This window comes from Haliaeetus leucocephalus, unplaced genomic scaffold (genome assembly GCF_000737465.1).
Source record: "Haliaeetus leucocephalus isolate CR32 unplaced genomic scaffold, Haliaeetus_leucocephalus-4.0 Scaffold932, whole genome shotgun sequence".
Taxonomy (NCBI): Eukaryota; Metazoa; Chordata; class Aves; order Accipitriformes; family Accipitridae; genus Haliaeetus; species Haliaeetus leucocephalus.
The window spans coordinates 3,999,830-4,023,850 of NW_010973368.1; the positions used below are offsets into that span (position 1 = coordinate 3,999,830).

General features: G+C 42.4%; 1 protein-coding gene across 1 annotated transcript in view; it reads left to right on the forward strand.

The window, feature by feature from the left end:
• The window catches only part of TTLL5 (tubulin tyrosine ligase-like family, member 5), a 136,273-nt gene that overhangs the window by 96,739 nt on the left and 15,513 nt on the right, over nucleotides 1–24,021 (forward strand). Inside the window, exons 30-31 of the mRNA XM_010583727.1 lie at nucleotides 13,045–13,222; nucleotides 21,705–21,925. Coding sequence (XP_010582029.1) covers nucleotides 13,045–13,222; nucleotides 21,705–21,925 — 399 coding nt within the window. The remainder of the gene's footprint in view (nucleotides 1–13,044; nucleotides 13,223–21,704; nucleotides 21,926–24,021) is intronic.

Below are 24,021 nucleotides of genomic sequence, written 5' to 3' on the forward strand. Positions count from 1 at the left end.
GAAAACTTCTGTCAGTTTTAGCTTGAGAAGAGCATTGCTAGGAATTTGTGCTGCCTTGGTTGAAATAAGTACTTCCAGAAAGTATCTTCCATTACCTCTAAGGAAGCTGGGTGACTAGTGGGGTGAGGGAAAAATAGCATTTGCCTTTTACAGTACAAATACAGCGTTGTGTGGCCGTCATGAGGCTTGCAGGGATTCCAAAAAAGCTAGCTGTAAAACACCTAGCACCACAACCCTGGGATTGCTTTGGTGCCAATGTGCCATGCTGCTTTTAGGATGGCTGATAGTCTGCATGTCACGGTTTGTGTGTACTCTCTATCTGTGGTCTCTGTATCAGTAGCCTTTTTGTTTGTTTGTTATGGTTGTTGTTTTGGGGGTGTGTGTGTGTATGTGGGTTTTTTTGTTTTGTTTTCCCCCTGCAATGTGTGTGATAGGATGGTCTCGTCTATGCAGCATATACAGTTACTGGATCAACTTCTGCGATAGGTAATAACTTAGGCTAGTATTTTCTTTTTGTAGATCTGAGCATATTCCACCCCACCCCCATTATATTTTATGTAAACACTTTGTTACAGACTTTAGAAAGTGTGTGCTGACACAGATACAGTCACCTCTTCCTATTCTTTCTCTAACCCATTGTTAAATGTTCAGGGAGCCACAGCAGGTGAGTTGATCTTTGTGCAGGAGGTGGAGGTAAAAAATTTTCTCCCTTAACTCCAGCATAACAGAAGAATGTTCTGTTTAACAGGTGGGAGATTGCTCTCAAATCTGGTCTATTTCTTGTCTTACTTTGTGACCATATCTAAATCCACTTGAGGGACAAGGAGAGCAGAAACTACATACAGAATCAAGTTTATAACATGGGGAAGATAAGAATGCTGGAGGTGCCTCTTTCGCCAGCATATAAGTGACATGGGGCTTAGAGGACTCTGTAAGTCTATCTTCTTGTTATTGGGAAACTCCTTTAGCTTCATTTCTTTGGAGCTAGATTGATAAAGTTCAGTTGTTTAAGGGAAAAGGTCTCTTGAGGACCTTTACTCTGCCCTTGTATCAATGCTTGGGGAATTATTCAAAAACAAGATGCTGTTAACCACAAGCATACAGCCTCACACCCAGAGAAGTGACCTTTAGTTCTTGTTTTGTATTTTTTTTTTCTTATTTTACTGTATTTCAGCAGCTAGACGTTATACAGCTTTAGTTGTGTTACTGAATAGTAGCAGCAGATGCATCTTACTGGTCCCATGCTGCTACTCTACTTCTTTTACCTGGAGCATTTCTCCTGATATGACTCTGTCCCAGCTAGCTTTCAGGTGACGCTTTCCAGAATCCCTGATTAGGTGAATTTGTACGTCTTTGCTCTGGAAGCACAGAACAGATTCTGGCCTTCCCTTTAGATATATAGATTATAAATATAGAAATGTTACTTCTTTTGTGAAGTTCTGTTATCTGGCTGTAATTCTTGGCCTTGAAATTTATAGGCATGATGTCAGGGAACTGTATACTTCAGCATGCTTTGTCCTCATAGACAGACCATCTAAGCTGTCAGAATTATCAAGCCATCAGAGGGTCTTCATCTGCTATATAACAAGATGATAGGTGTACTGCATGTCAAGCAAAGTTGATTGCTTTCATGAACTTCTGTGCAAATTTTGTGCACTCTAGAGGCTTGTCATGTTCTTTAGAGGTTTCTTTGTGTACTTGATATTTAATACTTGGACAACAAAGCACGCAGAGTTAGGAGCATATGACATCTCTACTCTCTGGTCATATGGCACAACTAAAAAAGTCATTTGGGCCTCAAGTGGTATGAGATACAGACAGCACAACCCTGGAGGAACCATTAAGGCCTGTAGTGCAATGCCATCCTGTGCTATGTCTTTTGGGAGTCTGATGGTGGCAGGGGCATTTGGCTCTGGGCAGAGGCAGAGTGTTTTAAGTACTCTCCCCCATCTCATGAATCCTAACCCTGCAAAACTCAACAGCCTGTTTTTTGTTTGTTTGTTTATTCTTCTCAAGTGCTCTAGATTTCACCAGTTTAGCCCAACTGTAACTTTTCACTTGCCTCTTGAGACTTGAACAAGGGGCCTGAGCTGCTTTCTTCATTCCCCATTCTCTTATTCAGTGGGATCTTGCAGCTGATGCTTGAACACATATAGCAAAGAGCACCACACTCTGGGAAAGCCTACGCAGGAGGAAACTTAATGGAAAATATTAAGGAGGAAAAAAATGTGTTTGATGGACTTTTAATATAAAAAGGGGAAAAAAAAAAAAAAGAAAAGAAAAGGGGGAGGGGGAGATTTATTTGCTGTAATAGGAACCAAATGTTGGCTGGGACAGCAGCTGCACTCTCACTCTTTCCCTGTAAACTGTGTGAGCGGCTTTTCAAAGAAGGCATTACAGGGTGCACGGCTAACTTACTGATCCTGACTTAACCCTTGCCTCTCTAGAGAGAGGTGGGGAATATGGGTTTCCAGGAGAGATTAGTGACTTTAATTACAGACTCCGTCATAAGCATATTCTAGACCAGATAGTGGTGCCTACTTACTGTTTTCATTCTCACATGCTACTGCTGCTATCCACCCATAAAATGCAAAATCTGCTTGGATAAAGCACTAAAAAAATATATGGCTAGGAATAAATACAGCCCATCAGTCTTCCAGTTTGATTTTTCAATAGACTTGGCTACATTGATAGAGGAAAAGGTAGAAGAATGTCAGTTCCAAGTCATGTTTTGTGTTGATCCACTTGATCCATGCCAGGATTTTATAGTGGAACTTCTGCAGTGAGGAACACCTTTCCCATCTCTAAGTGGTGCAGTATTGCATCTAAGTTTCTGGTACTTTGAATTCTGTGGAGTGTGTATATTCATGCCAGAAACTCTGCCTGGACTAGGATGAGTGATCAAGTTTAAGGTGGCACTTAACACATTGTCTAAGTCTGTATGACTTATCTTAATCAAAGCAGAGCTAGGCAGTACAGTGAGGTAACTTCACTCAGAGTCCACCTGCTCTGTCTTGAACTTCATTAATTAATTAATACTTTAAAATTGGGGCAGGGAGCTGACATGACATGGCACAGTTCAGCCAATTGCATGTCAGATTTAAGCAGGTAATCTTCCCCAACACTTCCTTATAAGGGCAAAATGATAGCAGGTTTCTGTGTTAGTCTTATTGTATGTATGTCTTGCTGGTAAAATATTTTTGCAGGCTCTGACTGTGTTTGCAGGTGTGGAATTGTGTGCAGGAAACATGAAGGCAGAACCACCTTCCACTCAGTAAAGCTCACCCCTATGTTTGCACTAATGGAGGGTAGGAAGGCTGTGTGATTTTGGTAATCTAGATCACATGGAGGAAATATGCTCAGTTGCCTTCATTGGTTCTCCAGTAACCTGATGAACCACAATAGGATGAAGGCATTGAACTTTGCAGCCAGCTGGCTGTTAGTTTTCTTCTTGATTTAGCCTTTCTACTAGTGTATTTCAAGGCTGCCATGTGTAAAGAGAAGAAAAAAATACAGTGTTTACCTGCCAAGTATTCCCTAGATCAGAGAGACTGACAGTATTTTGTAATTAGCATGGAGCCAAGGATGCTACTAGGGGCCCAACAAAAATTGTCTCCACTGAAGGGTAAATATTTCATTTGCTAAGACTGGCAAGTTTAGTGGTCCTGAAAGTAAGAGGTTGATAATGCCAGCTAAATCCGGGAATAGTTGAGGTAGATTAGGCCTTGCCTGCAGGTTTTCCAGTGCTCCACAATCTCACCCTGCCCTTCCCCTGCTAGACTGTCACAAGGCTGTTTTGATGCACCTCATTTCTAACCTGCTACACTCATGACCTTGCCTGTATATGGAGATCCAGGACCTAAAATGCGCTTAATTCCTGATCTGCAGCAGAACTGAGTAGGTACTACATTGCCTTTGTTGTAAGAAAACCTTTTTGCTCCAAAACCCAGGTTTCTCAGTGGCAGGGACATAGCAGGAATAACTTTTAGAAGCCAGGGAGTAGGGAATAAATTATACAGCAGCATATACCAGAAAAGAAGGAAGCCCATGAACTTTGATAGTATGTGTAGAATAAAGTGAAGGAGCAAGAAGGCAGTGGGCTTTCCCTGTATTGCTATTGTGCAAGCACATCTGGAATAATGTGCTCAGTTTTGAGCACTTGCCTAGCTGCAAATACTGATAAAGTGGAAAAAGTTCACAGAAAAGCAGTATACAATCAAAGGCCAGAAGGGACTGAGTTGAGGAAAAAGATGAAGGGAGTTAACTGTGCCAAGGCTGGCTAAGCTCGAAGGAGGCATAGCTCTAGTAGTGAAGGTTTAGCCCTGAAATAAGAGGAAGGTCATGCAATAAAACAGAGAAAATAAGTTTAATTTGGAATCTCAGGGAAAAATCTTGGCACTGAATGTGTACCTGCCTGTGGAGTTGTGCAGCTGAGAGTGCGACACATGGACTCCTCCAGCCACTGAAACATGCACTAATCCTGCACCACGAGGAGATGGGTTGGATGCTTTTGCTCACATCTTTGATTTTGAATAAAATTCTTGTAACAACATCAACTCTCTCAGTTGAAAGGGGGAATTGTGAGAATAGCAGAGGGGGACTCCTGACATTTGCTAGTAATTATGCATATTGAAATGTCCTAGGATGCTTGAGTTGTGCCTCTGGTAGCTATTGCAGTTAACCTGTGAATGGATCTGGAAATTGTAGTTAAATCCACAGAACTTATTATGGTCTTTGCCTAAACCAACTCAGTCCCAAGGTGTTTCACATGGACCTTGTACATCTTCTGTTGCCTCATTGCACAAACATACTCATGGTAAGAGCCTCTTGCATAGGAAAAAGTATCTTGAGTTGCTGGGAAAGTGGGGAGCTGAAGAACTAAGGCTGAAACTGTTATAAGATGCCTGCATCTGTGCCTCATCACTAAGAAGGGAAAGTTTGATTGATGGTCTGGGACAGAAACTCTTCTACATCTCTGCAACACCTTCACCGTGGGAGATTGTATTTGTCACTTTGAACTGGATTTGAACCCAAAATGCAGTTCCACACGTTTATTGTGCCAATGTAGCCTTGACAGGCTGCTCATTAACTTTGAAAGCTTTTCCTTGGCTTCTCTTGTGGAGCTTAAAAGCAGATTGCAGTCCAGGTGATAGCATCCTCATTTTATACAGGCCATCTGCTTCCTGCCCCTTCTGTCTCTGAGTGCCTGCTCTGTGGCAAGTTCTGGACAGCACCCTGTGCCTCAGAGGATCTCCAAAGTCCCAGGCAGAGCTCTTTTAGGAATATTAAAAATGCTTTGTTTGCCCTTGGTTTTTTGCAAAGCTACCTTTCTTTACCTTTATAACATAGCTGCTGCTGCTGCATGTTTTAGGGGCTTGCATGTTCCAGCAATCAGAGCTGCAGACCATGCTAAAATGCAGACTCTTGCTGATTAAACTGGACCAAAGTTGCTGTTTCGTTGATGCTCCTGATAACAGCAGAGGCCAGGAGCAAACACTTCTCGAAGACTTGTTGCTCTGTTTTTCAATTTTTAATTTACTGCTTTTGAAGCTGAGGGGAGGGAAAGAGGCAGAAAAGACAAAGAAAGGCCTTGAGGCAAGCAGCTCTGTGAGAGGCCCGACAGTCCTGCATCCCAGCCAGGCCCCCAGCGTCCTGGGCTTTGTCCCACTATGTTTATCATTGCTCCATAGCCAGCCCCGATCTAGGGCCTATTGTTAGGGATGGAAGAAGCATGTAGTGTGCCAAAGAAAATGTTCTCTGTTTTTCTGAGTGCCTGAACATAAGTCAGCAGGATGCTGGGAGCTGCCACACTAGACAGAATCATTAGTTACTATGCCAACTACTTTCTAGCAGCTGGTGCCCACCGAGGCTTTGTACTGAAAGCTTCCTGGACTTGTCATACCACCTGAATGCCCAGTGGGAGAGAAACTGCTGCCCAAGATTGTCTTGCATTCCATGGCAAGGTGGGAGCACTGATTTATAAATGCACTGGGTTCCCTTATTGCCAGCAATGGCCCTTGTTCATTCTTAGCTCCAGCCTTTACAGGAAAGGATGCAAAATACTTTCATTGTCAGCTTGTTTCCTCATTTAAAAGGAGGATAGTTCTTTCCTCAGTTTGCTAGACCTCCAGCTATACTGACTCCTGCTGTGATCCTATCAGTTCTCACAAACTAAGCAGGGTTAAACGTAGAGGAATATTCTTCAAGAATGCTGAAACTATATTTTCACAAGTAATTTGAGCCTAGTTTGCATTGCCTTTCAACGGCATGTAGGCACTTTTCAAATATTTCAAAAGTGCCTGCTTAGTAAGTGATACATGGGGAGCACTAGTATACTTCATGAATTGGTACTGTTGCCTGCCACACAGGAGTTGGTATCAAACAAGTGCTTAGCTGTGCCATTGGAAGAAGGCTTCAGTTGAAATATAAATGAAAGCCCTATGTGAAATAGTTATGATACTTAAAAATCCTTTAAAAGTTTTTTGGGAACATTGGAAGCTTTAAACCCAATTTATAGCCAAACTATGCATTAAGAAATTATATTCTGAATCCCTTTTACTCCTGTATTGCCCTCCCCTCCCTTGATTATTTCCTTGTAGTGTAACTTTAGTAAAGAATTTTCTTTGCCCTGTTCTCTGCTGTTGTCTTTTATGGTCCGGTATTACTCAGTCCCAGCAGTGGTTCTGTTGTAGTAGACCCTGCTTTGTCAGGTGTTTGAATGAGTTACTTAGGGATAGTGGATGCTAGGAGAAGCATGGGCTATCATTAGTAGTTACCAGTGTCATTCTTTTAGTACGGACTTGCTCTATGTCAGATAGTTCTTTGTAACTATGAGATTCTCAGTGTGTGGTGTTCTGTGGTCTGGTCTCATCTACGGCTTCAGTCCTTGGTATTGCCTTCAAATCTGTTTGAAGTGAGAGCAGAAGCTGGCTCTCTCCTTTCTTATAAGAGCTGATAACCCCATCCCTTCTGTACAGAGCCTGGATTTCACTGATGAGACTTTGTAGTCAATGAACAAATGTATTAGTATTTTATTAGTATTTAGTATTTTAGTACGCTAGCATTAGTTCCTAGTACAGATGTAGGTAGTTGATTGCATAAGGGTTGCTTATATTGGAAAAGAGCTAGAATTGGAAAAGAGAACTAGAGCAGAAAGGGAATTTGGAACCAGAAAACCTGGAGATGAGTGCATGGTGTTCTAGCACTTTTAGGCTGGGTTGCGATCATAATAGCATGGAGATCTGTTGAAACTGGTCTCAGAAGCAAACCTGTATCTTTTGTGATGCAAAAAGCTGCAGCAGAGAGGTCTTAGCTGTCAGTGAAGAAGAGGGAATTCTGGCCCAGGCTTTATGAAAACTACAGTTGAAAGAAAGGAACACAGTGGGTTTCTTGCCAAAAATACTGAGTAGCCCTAAAAGCTGCTGGAAGGACAGAATCTTGCTTACAAAGGATGGGCCGTAATGCCAAGGCTGAGATTTCCTGTACATAGTGAAGGCCTGAATCCTGGCCAGGTCTCTAAACTAAGCAACTCATAAATAATCCTTAGCAAGCTGTGAGAAGATTGCTTACAACCAGCCTGGCTGACAGAATGAAACCTGATCTCTTCTGGTGGCACAGGCAGGAATTTCTATTTCCCATTTGTGTGCGTGTGCATCTATGCCTATATCTGTTACGTGTACCTGTGAGCAAATGAATATTCAGTCAATCATTAGTGTTAAAGCAATAATCCTGAACTGAAAACAAGCGGGTCTGTGAGTACTGACTCTATGATCCTCATTTCCATTGGTGACACGGGTTTTTTCCTCGTTATTTTTGGCTGTGCCTAAAACTGTGTGAGTTGTGAAAAAGCTTTTCCTTCAGTTTGGGGTATTTATATAGTCTCTTTACCATGTAAACTCTGTAGTATCTATTAAGGTGTGAGGGACTCTGCAGCTTTTTTTCCAGCCTTTGTTACTGTGCTGAGCCTGTTGTAGAATTCCTTAAGCAGAAAAGCTAACTTCAGGCAGGGTGCAAAGGTGCCATCATGCTTCGATAGAGCATCTGACAGGCAGAGACTGAGAATAGGAGCTGCACCATGATGCATTCCTGTGAGCATGGCAAATAGACTGAGAGCTGCAGCATGTCTCTGGCAGCAGCATATTGAGTGTCACATCCTAAGCCCTGTTCTCCTGTACCAGGGCAAGCTTAGCCTTAGATGTAATATCAGCAACTTGGTAACACGTTACATGGGGACTTTCCAAAACTGCAGATGAAACATCTACCTATGAAAGTGATCCTGAGACTTGCAAATATGCAGGCTTTCTGTTGTCAAATATTTAATGCTTATATTATAAAAGGTTGAAGTTATGTATAATGAATTTATATTGATTTCTATCTATAAAGAAGCAAAAACCATGGAAGCTAACAAGCATATTCAATCCAGAAGGATTCTGCAGGCCATGAGAGTAAAATCTACTCAGGAAAGCAACCATATTTTCAATATAGTATCTAGAAAAAAGTAAGTGCTGTTGTGCTGCATTGTGTGGAGGGAAGGTATTGGAACTGCAGGCAGATGTGTACAAGACTGTCTATTCTGCAAGAAAGTGTTAGCCAAAGTTTTTGTGGGTTTGTTTGTTTTTTCAAATTTAGTTCTTCCTAAAGATTTAATAACATAGTTTCAACAGTGTTTTTATGGGTAGTTTAAACCAAGCTTATCTGGGCAATATTATATCCTAAAGAATTTATATTGGGCTATAGATTATGTATTGGTTAAAACAGAAAGAGTGGATTAAAACAGGTTAGAAACCAGATGAAAGCATTTGAGAGTTCACTGAAGTGGACAAAGGTTGGAGCAAGGCAGCAGTGCATTTTTAAAAATTGGACCATCAGTCTTAAGTATTTGTATTTCCATAATAGTTAATCCTTTGCCAGATATCTCAAAATAAAAGAAATTAGGATCAAGGAAATGATACTCAAGTTTTGCCATTCAGTTAGTGGTGCTCACAGTACTACAGTGACTGCAGTCTGTACATCATCTCTGTGGCACAAAGCCAGTTTGGCTATCAGCAGGTCCAACTTTAGTGGAGTTTTCATTTACATCAGTTTTATCTTCTCCGTTTCATCTTGACTTTTATGTTTTAGAACAAATCACTCAATCTTTAGCTTCCTAAGCATTCTTTTGGATCAAAGGATTAATTTTATGCATAGCAGGTTCTGAGCTGGAGGTAGATATAAGAAGTTAGAACAGACATTAGTTTCTAGAATTAATCACATAACTTGAGTGAATACCTTAAAGAGTGCTTGACTGAATTCTCTAACTTCTGACTTAGACCTGAGACATGTTTAGTTTCACACCCCTGATGCATAAACAATACTGGTTGCATTTTTGCAGACCAGATGGACTATCTGGTTCAATGTCCTGCTCAGACAGTGGCCCATGGAAGGTTATGTGGGAAGAACATTAGGTGATGTTATGGAATGGTGATACTTCCCCAATACTCTCTGGGACTCAGTAATCAGTGGTTTTCTGATCTTTGTATATAAATAGTATTAGTGGCTCTTGCTTCTCTGAGTTTGTCTAAACATTTTTGAACCCCTGTAAATTTTTGGTGTCCTTAGCTTCCCGTAGTAAGAAGGAATCCACAGTTTAATTATGTTATGAGAAAAACTACCTCATTTTGTTTGTTTTAATCTGCCCACCTGATGACTTCATTTGGTTTTTCCTATGTCTTGTATTATGAGAGGTGAGTAATTGTTCCCTCTTCTCCTTGTCCCTGAAGCTTGTGATTTTATAGATATCTTTCATATTTTCTTTCAGTTGTCCTTTTTCCAAGCTGAAGAGTCCTTATTTATTTAGTCATTCCTCGATATATAAGCTGTTCCATACCTTTGATCATCTCTACAGCATTTCTTTATACTTTTTCCAGTTCTGCTGTATGCTTTTTGAGAAGGGAGGAGTGACAGGGGTTAGAACCATCCTCAGTATGCAAGAGATGGTTGCAATTTTGTTTTATACGGTAGCATAGTAGTGTTCTTGGTTTTGTTCCCTATGCCTTTCCTAATAATTCCTAATACTGAGTTTGCTTTTTTAGAGTATTTTAGTGATGTTTTCATAGAAAATCTATTATACCTATAGTTATAAGGTCTCCTTCCTGAATAGAAATAACTAGTTCAAAGTCCATCACTGTGTAAAACTAGGATTGTGTTTCGCTGGGTACTTGACTTCATAGTTATTAAATTGAATGTCATCTGCCAATTTAATGTCTGATCATTCAGTAATGTGATTTTTTTTTTTTTCACACTGCTCAGTGACTTTCAGTTTTTCGGTAGCAAGCTTTTTAAAATTTCACTCTTTTTTCCCCAGATCACTTATAAATGTTTCAAACAGCAGAGACCATAGCACAGATTCTTGTGGGACCCCAATGGTAGTTTCCTTCCATTGTGAAAACTGTCCATTTATTCTGGTTACATGTGTTTTAACTAGTTATGAAATCCATGAGAGGTAACCCCTTTATCCTACGTTGGCTTATTTTATTTAGGAGTGTTTTGAATGAACTTACCAACTTTCTCAACTGAGTAATTACTGGTGTGAAAAAGTTACTCCAGGTAAATGGACAAATACAATTGTTGTTTAGTTCAAAACAGAGGTATTGAAGATCACAATCTTTCAGTAGTACTGATGAGGAATTAATCAGGCTGTTTTCTGAGCACTAACATGACTTTGACGGACCTCCTGAATGCTCTTCAGCTTTGTGGGGCTGGTCTGCAGTAACCCCCAGCTGTCTCCCAAAGGTTGCATCCCAGTCCCAGCACAGTCCTTTGTGCTTTTCAGCTGTCAGCATGGCCTGACTTTACTGGGGTGGTAACAGAGACTTCAGCTGCTTCGCATAAGGGAGAAGTCCAGTGAGCTTTAACATCAGAATGGATGGTGGAGTCTGTATCTATGCAGTAGGAGTGGATACTACCCTTGGGATGGGAGTTGAGTCCAGGTGACAGCAACCTGCTGATAACCCATGTGGTGAGCTGGTGGGATTGGAGAAGAGACAGCTGAGGATTGTTTCAAAGATTCCTTGTGCCTTGTTGCGTCCTTCTTTTAAGTTATGCTTTTTGTGGCATACTGTGCCCAGCAGGGGACAGTGCTGGGAGGACAGCAGCACACATGTATCCATGGATCCAGAGCTGAGCAACTGCAGGTGAAACCAAAGTAGCAGAGGATCATGACTCCATTACTGGGGCAGAAGGGGGAATGCAGGTTCAGAAGAGGGAAGCAGCTCTCCCAAGGTTAACCACAAAGCCAGGCCTGGACCTATACAACTTGAGTTTCAAGTGGTGAGTACTGTCAGCCACATTACAGTTGTCACTTTTCCAAGCAGTGGTGAAAGGAAAAGAGCTGAAAGACTGAGAATCTTGTAGCAAAAGGGAGCAGGGAGCAAGAGTCACTTATTCAGTGTTGCACTGGGGTACAATGGAAGCAAAGGACTGAGGAAAGCATGGGTGGGATCCCTTGAACAGAGAAGTCTAGAGAAGGCTACCTACAGCCAATGAGCATAAGAGCAAAAGTGGTAGTGGGCAGGAGGAGGCCCAGAGGATGCAGGGTGGAGATGCTGGCAGCTGCGCTCCTTTTCCACCAGGTTACCTTACGCCTCTGTAAGGAGGAGCTGAGTACGGAGAGTGACGCTTTAGTGTTTAGAGTCCTTGTCCTTAATTTGCTTCAAAAGGGATGCATTAGGTTATTTCTGAGGGAGAGGCAGTTGCTTCTGGTCTTGTTTGAAACTTCCTTCTGAATATTTTAAGGGTTTGCTGTGATCATGAAGCTAGTGGGGGAAAGTGCAACACATTCACGGGAATCTGTGACATGTTCAAAGAGTCTAGGTTGTACGTTTTGGTAGGATCCTGAAGCAAGGAGATTGCAGTTAACTCCCTTGCCAAAACCATGACCAGCACTCCAAATCATGGCATGAAATGTAAAAGACACCAAGTATCTTTTACATCCTAGTTACTTATGACATGCATAGGAAATTCAAGGGAAGTCTGCCCTGGGAGTCCAAAAGACATGTTTGGAAAGAGTGGCTGTGAGAAACATGACAGAGATGAGCAGAAACTTGGGAAGCTCAAGTGTTGAGTCTTGAAGGTTTTATGAGCTGGAGTGTCATGATTCAGTGGGTCATATGGCATCTTGTCTTGTGAGGACAGGATGTGTGAGTGGCTGGGCCATTGTAGCCTCTTCAGGACACCTTGTGGTCCTGTCAGTCTGCCACCTGCTCTCTGCAAAGCCCCTCGGCCTTGTGTAGAAGTGTGTTGGTGCTGCCTTCTCGCCAAGCCTTACAAACTTCAAAGCAAGCCAGAGAGCTCCTGTTGGTACTTATCATGTTCCAGGCCACAGCTGAACTCCCACTGTATAAGCCTGGGTTGTAAGAGCTCCTGCCTCCTTGCTTTTGAGGCCTTTTCTGCTCTGGGAAAGGCTTGCATTACTCCGATGATGAAAGAAATGAGCCTATCTTCAGTCTCCTCAGGATTGTAAGGTCTTTTGGATTGTAACTGTATGGAGTCAGTATGTGCCCTAGCTGCAACCTTACCCTACCAGTCCTTTACCCTCTCTGTGGATATTGTACTGCATGTCTGTCTTCTGTTCCACTCACTGCAGCATGTATGTGCTTGGTGTAAGCCTAAATGTTAGTGTATTAACTAAATCTCTACAAATCCAAATAAATAATTATCTCATTCGTGATAGGAATCCTTACTCTATTCCTGCTGCAACTCTGCCTCTCTTCAATGCTAATCAGCCACAGACATGCTCCAGTTTAGAGTTTTTTCTTCTCTTTTCCTTTGTTCTCCTCAAGCATGGTGTTATGGCTAGTAATATAGTCCAAGCCTGGAATTCAAGAAACTCCTTAGCAAGATGGCAGTTGGCACATGGCACCTCTAGCAGGTGTTGTGCTTGCTGGAGCCACTTAATACAAATTCATAGTGCTAAGTATTAAGGGATTTTTAGGAAGCAGCAGTGCCTTGTAAGCAGGAGTCTTTATATGCAGAGTGGTGAAAGCGTGATGGCTCTTCTTTTCTCAGGGCTCCAGAGAATCATCATTTTGCCTGGGACAAAGAGATGGAGAACAGTGTCTACAACAAGGTGACACAGAGTCCACTGGCACATCCTAACTATCAGCTCCATTTTGCTGTGCAGCAACTTCAGCAGCAGAAACTTCAGTCACGACAGCTGTTGGAGCAAAGCCAAGCCCGGCACCAGGTAACTAAGACCAAATCCTGCCTGGGATGTAGCAGTGCTGACTGAGTCTTAGATGTGCAGAACCAACCCAAAGCCAGTACATATGGCACAGCTTTTGTGAAGGAAGTAGCTCTTCAAGGGGGTTGCAACAATATTACCTGCAGTGATTTTGATAGCATTTTGATGCTGTAGTTCCCAATGGCTGCTTCTACTGCATTGGTGTCCTCCTCCATCTGGCTACTGGCATGCTGCTGCTTGCTTTTTCTGCACCAGTTCAGGGTATCACCTTATAGTGCCTCAGACAGCCTTAGAACTGTCTACAGTCTCCACAGTTCTTTATTATTTACTCTTGTCACTGATGATATGTTGCTGTTTTGACTTGAGTTCTTCCTGAGTAGGGCTTCAGGCTGGGTCACTGTTGTATTTCAGTGTTTCGAAACATAGGGTCTTGAAATTGTGTTGGCAACTGTGTCCTTTGTGTCAAACAGACCGCATCAAGGCTTTGTCTTGACTAAATTCTCCTCCTCCTGGATGTCTTCTCATATGATGCAGTTATCAAAAGAGCACTATGTTAACAGGACTCAAAAACCATTTAGGAGAACCTTCATTCCTTTGAAGAAATGTATTCATTTCTTTTAAGAGCCTTCAGTGTGCAGGAGGCATGGCCACTGACCTTGATGCCAGATGCAAGTTTTCTCTGCAATGCTGAAAATCTTCTGCAGGCCACCTACACATTTTGTTATTACTACATTTAAGATTTCCTTTTGCTGCTTGCATGTAACTGTCTAATGGATACATGACTCCTTTGTTAAAATTGCAAGGAGAAGAGATGGGCTAAGTGCCCAAGAGCTAGAGGAAATATGAAAAAGGGTTTGTATTATTGATGTTCTGGATGACACCTAGATGCTAAGGGTGGACTACTTTCCATCCTGCCTGAGGAATCTTCCAAGGTTACAATGAGTTCATTGATGCACTTGTTACCTTTCCTTGTTGGTATGGAGAGAGAGGTATGTTCTTTCTTCTGAGTGGTGTCCAAAAGGCTTCCCTGGTAAAGGGAAGGAAGTCTTTGGGTGAACAAACCTTCACTCAAAAGAGATTGATCTCCATTAGGAAGAAGCTGTTTGCTGGGCGGTCTGGCAGGACTGGACTCCAAAACCATGAACAGAGCGGAGGTCTGAACACCCACTCTCCCTCCTGTGAAGCAGATGAGTCACTAGTCAGGGTCCTTGAGAATAGTTTATAGGCAAATTGCCCTCATCCTTTTCTGGGAGCATCTTGAAGGAGAGGCCCTTCTGCCTTTGCTCCTTGCACTCCTCCTTTCAAGGCCCTCACTTAACCATGCAGTTTCCACCCCCAAATTCCCTCACCTACAGTCTTCTTGCTCCCCCTCTGAGCAGGAGGTCTTCCTTTCATCTCCATCCAAGGGGCTCTGGGTGGGCAGCTGTGGCTGCTTATGAGCTCAGGAAAGGGCTGTAAGCTGGCTTGTGCCTGTCAGGAGGCTGGAGCTGGCCATGGGGCCTGGCTGAGCCCTCTTCTAATTGCTGACATTGAGCTGATGTTATTCTTGGCCTGGGGCAGAGCCATTACTCAGGAGTTTCTGTTAAAGTGATTCTTTGTTAAACCTCCTCTCACCCCCACAACGTCCCCCTCCTTTCTCTCCCTCCCTTCTCCTCCTGAGCCAAGCAATTTGGAGTTGCAGTATTGAGGCCATTGCCATGCCGCAGGGCTCAGGCTGCACTGAAGTTGCCATTAATGAAGAAAGGTATTTGCTGAACATGGGGGCTTTCAGACTTTCTGTAGTGAAAGCCACATCTTAATAAAATGATTGTCTCTTGGACACTTCCTCTCCCACTAGACATTGTATGGAGCCAGCCAGTCCTCCCCTTCCAGTCACAGTTGCACTGATCCTCTGATGCCTCTCCCAGTCACTACACTACCCTCATCTTCATCGGTCTATCCCTTGCTCCCTCTCTAGTTTCCTGTCCCTGACCTATTCCTTCTGCTAGTTAGCTTCTCAGACTTCAGTCCTTTGACTTGGCCTTTCCAAGAACTGCCTTCTCTTTTCTGCTGCTTACACACTCTCTGCCCTACATCTCCTTCCCACTCACACTGCTTTGACTTCCATCCTAACTTTTCCTGCTGGCCATCATTTGTCCTCTCTTTTTCCCCAAAGCTGATGTAGCTTATCCTAGCCTGCATGGCTTTACCACATTTCCTAGTCAGTGCTACCTAAGCCACCTATCTCCCTGTCATGGTTTAACCCCAGTCAGCAACTAAGCACACGCAGCTGCTCATTCACCTCCCTTACAGTGGGGTGGGGGAGAGAATCAGAAGGGTAAAAGTGAGAAGAACTCGTGGGCTGAGATAAAGATGGTTTAACAGGTAAAGCAAAAGCCATGCGTACAAGCAAAGCAAAACAAGGAATTCATTTACCACTTCCCATTGGCAGGCAGGTGTTCAGCCATCTCCAGGAAAGCAGGGCTCCATCACGCATAACGGTGACTTGAGAAAAGAAACACCATCACTCTGAACATCCCCCCATTCCTCCTTCTTCCCCCAGCTTTGTATGCTAAGCATGTCGTCATATGGTCTGGAATGTCCCTTTGGTCCGTTGGGGTCAGCTGTCCCAGCTGTGTCCCCTCCCAACTTCTTGTGCACACCCAGCCTCCTCGCTGGTGGGGTGGTGTGAGAAGCAGAAAAGGCCTTGACTCTGTGTAAGCACTGCTCAGCAGTAACAAAAACATCTCTGCATTATCAACACTGTCTTCAGCACAAATCCAAAACATAGCCCCATACTAGCTACTATGAAAAAAATTAACTCTATCCCAGCCAAAACCAGCACACTCCCATTGCCTGCTCTTTCCCTGCTGTTCCTTCCCACATATTGAGATCTACTCCATCCTTTGTTGTCTTGCCTGCTACATTAAAGTTCCTCAGCCTCCTCTCAACAGAAGAAATATATCCCCCAAAATGGAATGCCTATCACTTGAAAGAGTGTCATGGTCTCTCTACTTTGGGGAATGCATGCAGGACATCTCCAAGCCTGTTTCATCTGATTGTTCAAATTCTTGTTACAGTTGGAAGGCAGGCTAGCCATTTGTCAGTAGCTGGAGTGCATTTATTAATATATCTCAAGGCACACCCTGAGTTTGGCATGACCATACAACATGACTAGATGCCAGTCTTTCCTTCTCTCTGTGACAAATGGACTAGTCTTATGTATATGGATAGCATGTGAACAAGTAACAGAAGCACCATGATTAATAACACAGGCAAATGCTTCTGCCTGTACATTAATCAGTTTGACATGTTGGAGATGAGATGGATGCATTGGAAAGCATGGAAGTTCCTAGTCAAGTATATGTGTAATAGGAATAGTCCCTCTGCCATGCAGTGGATGTATATTACCATGAAGGCTTATTGCATACTTCTTTGTGGCAGCACCCACCCTTGGTTGAGCACTTTCCAGACACTTAAGAATGATAAATTCTCCTCCAGGCATCTAACAATTTGCAGAGGAGCAAACACTGTGTAGGTGGAAGGAGGGGAATAATAACCAACAACCTTCACTCATTGTATGTGGAAGTTAGTTCACACAGTGTAGTATGGTGGAAATAGATCTTTGATGCCAAAATAGGTACTTCATTCCCTGGACAAAAAGAAAAACACCAAACTGACTGGATGAGAATCTAACAAACAAATGGATGCAGTGTTAGGGCCCAGGAGCAGAGACAATGCAAAGCCTGAGAAAAGAGAAAAAAATAGAAAGGGGCAGAGTTTGAAAGTGGAGACAAGAAGCTTAAATCTGGTATCAACAAAATAAAGGAACAGGAATTACAAAATCTAACCAAAAGACAAGAAAAATGAGCTTATAGCAGTATTTTTAATGTTTAAAGGAGACTTCATGTGACATGTTATGACCTAGATGTTAGTATCACTGCTGCAGTTGGCAAGGCAGTTAATATACCATCATTGTTTATTCTCTAATTGTTTCCTGTACTGGAAAGATGCCATTAGCTGTTAGGGAGGTTCCTCCTTCTCTGTGTGGCTGTGTTCTGTCTGCTTAGCCTAACATCTACTGGGTTTAGAATTTTATGCCAAACATTTCACATGGGAAAAAAAGCTACATTAAAACAAGAAAAGTACAGTCATATAGCGGAATGATCCCCATCAGTCCTGCTTATATCAAAAAAGGTCATGTTAAACAAGACATAAATCATGTTAATGAGTTGTGTGGTCTGTTATTATCACATTTTCAATCAGAAGTTTAAGTAGATTTTATGCTATAAAATACTGGGCTAAGTTAATCTTAAATAATTCTCCTCTCAATCATTTAAAAATGGTATGTTCTTTGAAATATTTCTCATTTTATTAAGTTCAGCAAATTTTTTTTTTCTTTTAATTTATATGACTCTCTTTGGAATTCCCTACAGTTTATTTAGATCTGACTGGGAATGGTGACTATTCAGAATAATATTCCTAGTATTCCTAGAACTACATTATTCCTGCCTGAAGACACAGGGTCTCTATGAATGCAGCCTTAAACATCATTAAACTGTTTTCTAAACTATTATATATTGAACTGCTGTCAGATTTGCAGTCTCTCTTCCCCTTCGGTCTCTTGTTCCATTCTTGTTTTGCAGCTTTCTCCCTCAGATTGTTTTCCCACTAAATGTGCTAACTGCCATTTTTCCTATTTGAGTCTTGTGATACTGATGAGTCAAAGTCTCAGTCTAAGTAAAGCAGAACAACTGTTCTGAAAGCAGTAGGCTGTGCTGATTTATACCAGCTGAAATTTTGTCCCATGTTTCTGATCCTGTCACTATTATTAGAATTATGGTAATGCCCAGATGTATTAAGTACAATGATATGGCCCAATCCTTGCCCCAGAGACCTCCCAGTACCAAAAGAGAGACAAAGGAGAAGGCACCAAGTCAACTTATTTTAATATGTTTTAGTCTCGCTCTGAAGAGTTTACCAAGGAAGACATGCTTCAGGACGGTCTGCGCATACCATGAATTTGGTCATCTTTAAATTTCTTTATGACCTCAAGATGCCTCACTTACTGCAGTATAACACTGTGGCAGTTAATAGTACATTTTGAGCCTGTTCTTTATCACCACTTTGTGAATTTTCAACTCAACTTATTGTTGCATCCAAACTGATTTAACTGAATGCATTAATAATATGTGTTCAAAAGCATCTTCACTAAACAATTTATATGACTCCAAAGGTCTTCCAAGCCTTTTAATTCTCTGTATTTTTGCAGTGTCATCTGAAATGCAGTTGACTTTCTAAAAGCAGTGGGTTTTATTTTGTTGGGTTTGCTTGTTTTTTCTTTTTTTAACTTAAATCCTTGTCATTGTTTATTGCTTATAAACACCTCAGTTTCCAGTGCTAGTGATTTGGAACTAGCTGCACAGATCTTTATGCAATACACGTGTGTGTGCATCTGTCTGTCAGTTCTTATACACTGCTGAGTCTCATCGTTTTCAGACTTGCTGACCCAATTCAAACTGAACAGCTATGGGATAGAAATCTCAAAGCTATGTTTCATATAAATTTCATGAAGATAAAGAGCTATATATCTGGACAGGGGATTCAACTACTGTTGCTATTAAGGCAAAGGCTGCAGCATAAGGCCACTCCTAATTAGGCAGCACAAAATCAACACAAGAATGCCCCAAACCCATGAAAGGAGCTATAATTTGGGACATACTTCATATTAGATACTGTAAGATTCAGCCTCAAGACAGATTCACAGGAAATGAGCTTAATTACCTCCTCTGGTCACAGAATGAACATGTTTTTGCTTGCAACATTTATTCTGTTACTGTGCTAGGGATGGGTGTTAGATACAGGGATGGTAAGTGCCAGGAACATTCTTTCTGTTTTTGAAGATCATTAGTATATCTGCTTTTCTTCAGAGTACTACAGTACCTCCCTGCTTTTAATCATGAGCAGCCTGAGCTCAGCTGCTACTGGCTAATACTCTTAGATGTGCATCGTCCTTACTGACAAGCTGTACATATTCAGATTTTCTAATTAAAACTTACTATTTTTGTACAGATAACATTTTATGTATGGTGTTCATGGGTAGACGTGGAAGCAAGTAGAGGTGTGATCTAATGAGGCAAATATGGGATTGGGAGTCAGGATCTTCTCTGAGCTCTCAACCTAGCTTTTCATATTGCTTCAGTCTCTGGCTTAGGGAAAATCACTTTCTCTGTCAGTGCTAACATTCCTCATGTGCAAGACAGGGTTAATGCTGTCCTACTTCCTCAGAGAATTATGCAAGAGAATTAACTGACTAATGCTTTACATGATTTTTAGCTAAAAAGTCTCATAGCGTTCTAAGTACTTTTTGGACTTGTAGCCCTAAGAACTTGTCAGGGAAGCAAATGTCTCCTCAACATCAAGTTAAATCTGCCAGCCTGGGAAGTGTGGTTCAAAGTTTTTTACTTGCAGCAGCAATAGTTGTAGGGTGCTACCTGCTTCAGGACTGCCTCTGTCAGAGTTTGTCTAGGCTTCTGCTCTCCTTAGACCCTGAGCCTTCAGAATCCTGAGTGATGAGGCCTGTCTTCTACTTTTTGGATGTGCTAAAATCTCTTCCCAGCCCTTTGTGTGGTCAGGCTCTGCTCTCCCTAGCTGCCCTCTTTATTTGCACAGTAGCTTCTCCTGGTTTCCTGTCCTGTCCCCACGGAGTTCACAGCAGGGCAGTGTGCTTTGTAGCTGAATCCAGAAGCCATGGTCCGTGTCAGCTTCCAGTCTCCCCATCTTTGCCTGGAAGGCAGCCAGAATCTCAGCACAGCGTGGAGACAAAGGCCTTTTTGGAAGTCCGTTACCCCCAAGAAAAGCATCCATGACCTTTCTTTAGGCAGGTCTCAGCCCAGACTTTGTTAGAGCATCCATGCTTGCTGTTTCTTCAGAGTCATGGACTTCCTTGCCAATGCATATTAACAAAGGGAAGGGGTTAAGATGGTATGCTTTGTGGACTCCAGGTTCTTAGTGATTTTAACAACAAGAAACTTACAGGAAATACACAAATATCAAACAGAGCACAATGAAATGTCACCCCTGAATAAGAAGGGTGTGCAGTGACTTGAGGGTCTCCATCTCAACCTCATGATGCAAGAGGCTAAACTAAGTTCCATTTTAGTTTGTTTTGCTGGGGGCAGGTGGGCTGTGATTGCTATTTTCCAGACTTCTGCACCTGTACCAGCTACTTATTCAAAAACTGAAAGCTGCGATCAAGGTAAAGCTTCAGGGAAGGGAGAGGTTAAGAAGGATTGGGAGCTCAAGGGCATCTTGTCAGTGAGCTCTAGTTAGGAAACAGGCCTGTTTTGGCTCCTGCACTTCCTTTTCTCCCTAGAGCTCTGCCTGTCAGAAACGCCTTCCCACACACCACTGCCCTGCCATTTGCCAGAGAATTGCGGAGGAGAGGGGCTTTTCCTGTCTGTGTGCTGAGACTCAGCCAGCCCTCAGACTGTGGTTTTCTCTGGAGCCTGGAGCCCACTCACACTCTGGCTTTGTGTGTTTTTCACCAGAGAAGAAACTGAGGACAAACTCAGTGAAGGGCGCTGCTCCCAGGGTCATGCTGAGGTGACTGGCGAGTGCTTGGCTATTCCCCTCGTCTCCTATCACTGACCCCTAGCTGCCAAACTACACGGTTACACTATTGCCTCTTTGTCGTGGGAATCGGACTGACTTCGAGGAAAGGCAAGTCAGAACTCCAGGCAGGTTGTTCCTTTCTGAAAAGAGTTGAGCCATTTGCAGAGCTCCCGTAGGGAACCATTCCCCACTCCCTGCTTTGCCAGTCCACTGCTCAGTTGTCCAGTGTCTCATAACATGCAGATTCTTTTGTTCCCTGTGACAAATCTCCAACATACTTACTCTCCCACCTGCTATAGGAATAGAAATATTTTCTGTTCCCTGGTATTACTGGGGATTTCCTTTTTGTCAGCTGCTGAGAAGGTGCCCTAGAGCGTTTCTGTTATTCCAAGCACCTACAGGGTTAGACTGAAGAACTGGCATTGTAACATCTTCCCCATAACCTTTTTCTTTCCTAGAACTGTGTCTCAATCCCACCTCCCACACAAAGAATAATTTAGCAAGATAAATGCAGAAAGTCAGTCAAAGCAATAAAAGCTTTACTTCTTTGTGGATGGGAGCCCACTGCAAGATTAGATTGAGGGTAAGACCTTTTGTTTTTTAATCCAGAGTAGTATAATTCTGTGGCAGTAATGAGCTTGTCTGCCTTCCTAAAAGCTAGACCCAGCTTCCAAGGGTATAAAATTCGGCTCTAAAAACTACTTCACTGACTTGACCACTTAACTCTTCTTTTTATGCGTGGGACTGTCCCTAGAGTCCTGGGGTTGCCTTCACCAGGCAGATATTATCCCTCACAAAAATGTTACCCACCTCCATCAGCAATCTCAGCAATATTCAGAGAGGTAATCACAAATTACTGTGTTATTTTTGTTTTCTTTTTTTTTTTTACCAGGCTCTCTTTGCCAGCTACTCACGATCCAGCACCAGCCATATATCTATGCCAGCTGGCTCTGATGCCCGCAAGACATCAAGTGCCACTTCTAGTATCCAGAAGGCAGCCAGTTTGCACAAAGTGATGCCATCCCAGAATACACCTTCTCAGCTGGTTCCAAAGCCTCCAGCCAACCACAGGCAGGCAGCGATCAGAAAGGCTGCAGCCCAGAGGATTTCCAAGTAAGTTTTTTCTCTTCCCATCCACAAAAGGGAATTGGCACTGGTTCCCCTGAGAAGGAATATCAGCGAAGAACCTGTCTACTTGCACCTCTGACAGAATTTTTTGGCTGTGCTGTCCAAGATACAGCTCAGGTTATTCTGAGATTTGTGTACTGAAATAGGTGTGCACTATGTTGCAGTTTCGCGTTTCACAATGGTGAAGTAGATAAGATTGTAACATCATACAAACATAAGGACACAGGAACTGCCATATTGAATCAGGGAAGTATCTGTTCCAGGATGGGATTCAGTTACCTAACTACAGGTTGCTAGTGACATTTTAGATGCCCGGGGCTATTCCACCTGACCTCCAGCTGCTGTTCCAGATGAGCACAAGTCTTCTGTAGATCTTGTGTTATATCTGCCAGTCCCATGCAGATGTCTCAAATAACTTGAGAGTACCAAGTATGGTACTAGACATCTATGTTTAGGCACTTGAGTCACTCCCTCCATGTTTAATCTTTGATGGGGGCTAGAATCTGGTGGGTCAGAAGAAGCTGCCAAAAAACCCCCAACCCAAAACCAATATCCTTAACAAGCTAATATGCCCTTGAGCCAAGTTTCCCCATAAATTTAACACAAAGTGATTGACTTATGCCTTCAAGCACAAGTGTTTATTTCATTTAAAGTGTTTACATTGTGCCTAATGTAATGATAGCTTTCCTCATTATCTGTGGAAATCCTTCTTTTAACTTTTACTAAGCTTCTAGTTATATAGTGCTTGCCATTCTAAGGTAGATGGATTTGGCATGTGTTATCTTTAAAAACAAACAAACAAATCACCATGAAATGTTGCTTACTGATTGAAAGTTTCCTTCCTTTCCATTTCTTGGTGTGTTTTCTCCTTTGTGCATTATGAGAGAATGTGAGCAAGACTTCTGGGTTTTCTTCTTATCCTTTACCTTTCTTGGTAGCTTCCTTAGCTCTCTGTTTGTCTCTTCTTAAATGACAGAACTGCTTTAGACTAAATCCCTCATCAGGTTTTTCCTCATATATCCTCAGACTTGTTTCATCCCTGAATACCAAAGGGCAAAAATTGCATTCATAACTTTCTTCCTTACACTTACTCTATAGCTAGAAGAGTTGTAGAGCTTTCAGAGCAGGTTCCTGTGAGGTTTCCTGATTCTGTGTTCCCTTCCTGTTTAAAGAGGAAAGTTTTAGTAAAAGATTACTCATGAAAGACATCTTATGAAGATGCTAGGGCACTGCCAGTGTGTGTGGATCAAATCTGGAACTGCAAGGTGTATTTAAGGAGCTTGGACAGAACTGCTTTGGGTAAGCTTGTGTATTTCCTGCCTGTGCTCTTGCTATCGTAAGAGATAGCACAATGAATTAATCCCCCAAAACTATTTAAAAAGAAAACAAGATGTTAGTAGACTTTGTCAGCTCAGCAAATGCAGATGTGAGCATCAAGTCTGGCAGGTATGTGCTGGTGGGTTTGCTGTCTGATTTCTTTTATGTTGGGTAGCTCATGTTAGTACAGGTGACAGGCTATGTCAGTGGGTTTCTCAGCTGGGCAGCAGGGATGTGTATTTGAAGATGCCGGTGTGCTGTGCTCACTTCTTGGCAGAGGAAGTGTTTATCCTTGTGAGATGGAATTGCAGCTCCTTGGACAGACTTTACTTTGCTGCATTTTTGTGGTTTCTGCTCTGTGACAGGCAGGAGTGTGGGAAAACCGGAAAAAGTTCAGCACCAAAAATGCACAGAAGGGGGAAAAAAAGCAAAAGATTCCTTCAGAATTTCAGAAAACTAATCCAAGTATTGAAGGCTGCAAGGAGCCACTCCGGAAATACTTTCCAAGTTGCCTTTCAGTCTCCAGCACAAGGCTCCAAATCCATTCTTGCCATTCATGGGATCTTGCAGTAACATTTTTTCACTTACATGGAAAACAGCAATGCCCAGCTATATTTCCGGCATACTGAGAGCTGATCGTTTAAAAACTGCTGTGTTTCAGTCTAATTTAATCCATTCATTGTTGTCAGGAAAAGACCAGAGATGCATCAACAGCAGAGAGTGAATGGAGAGAAGCCTCTGTGTCAAAGGAATATAGATTAGAG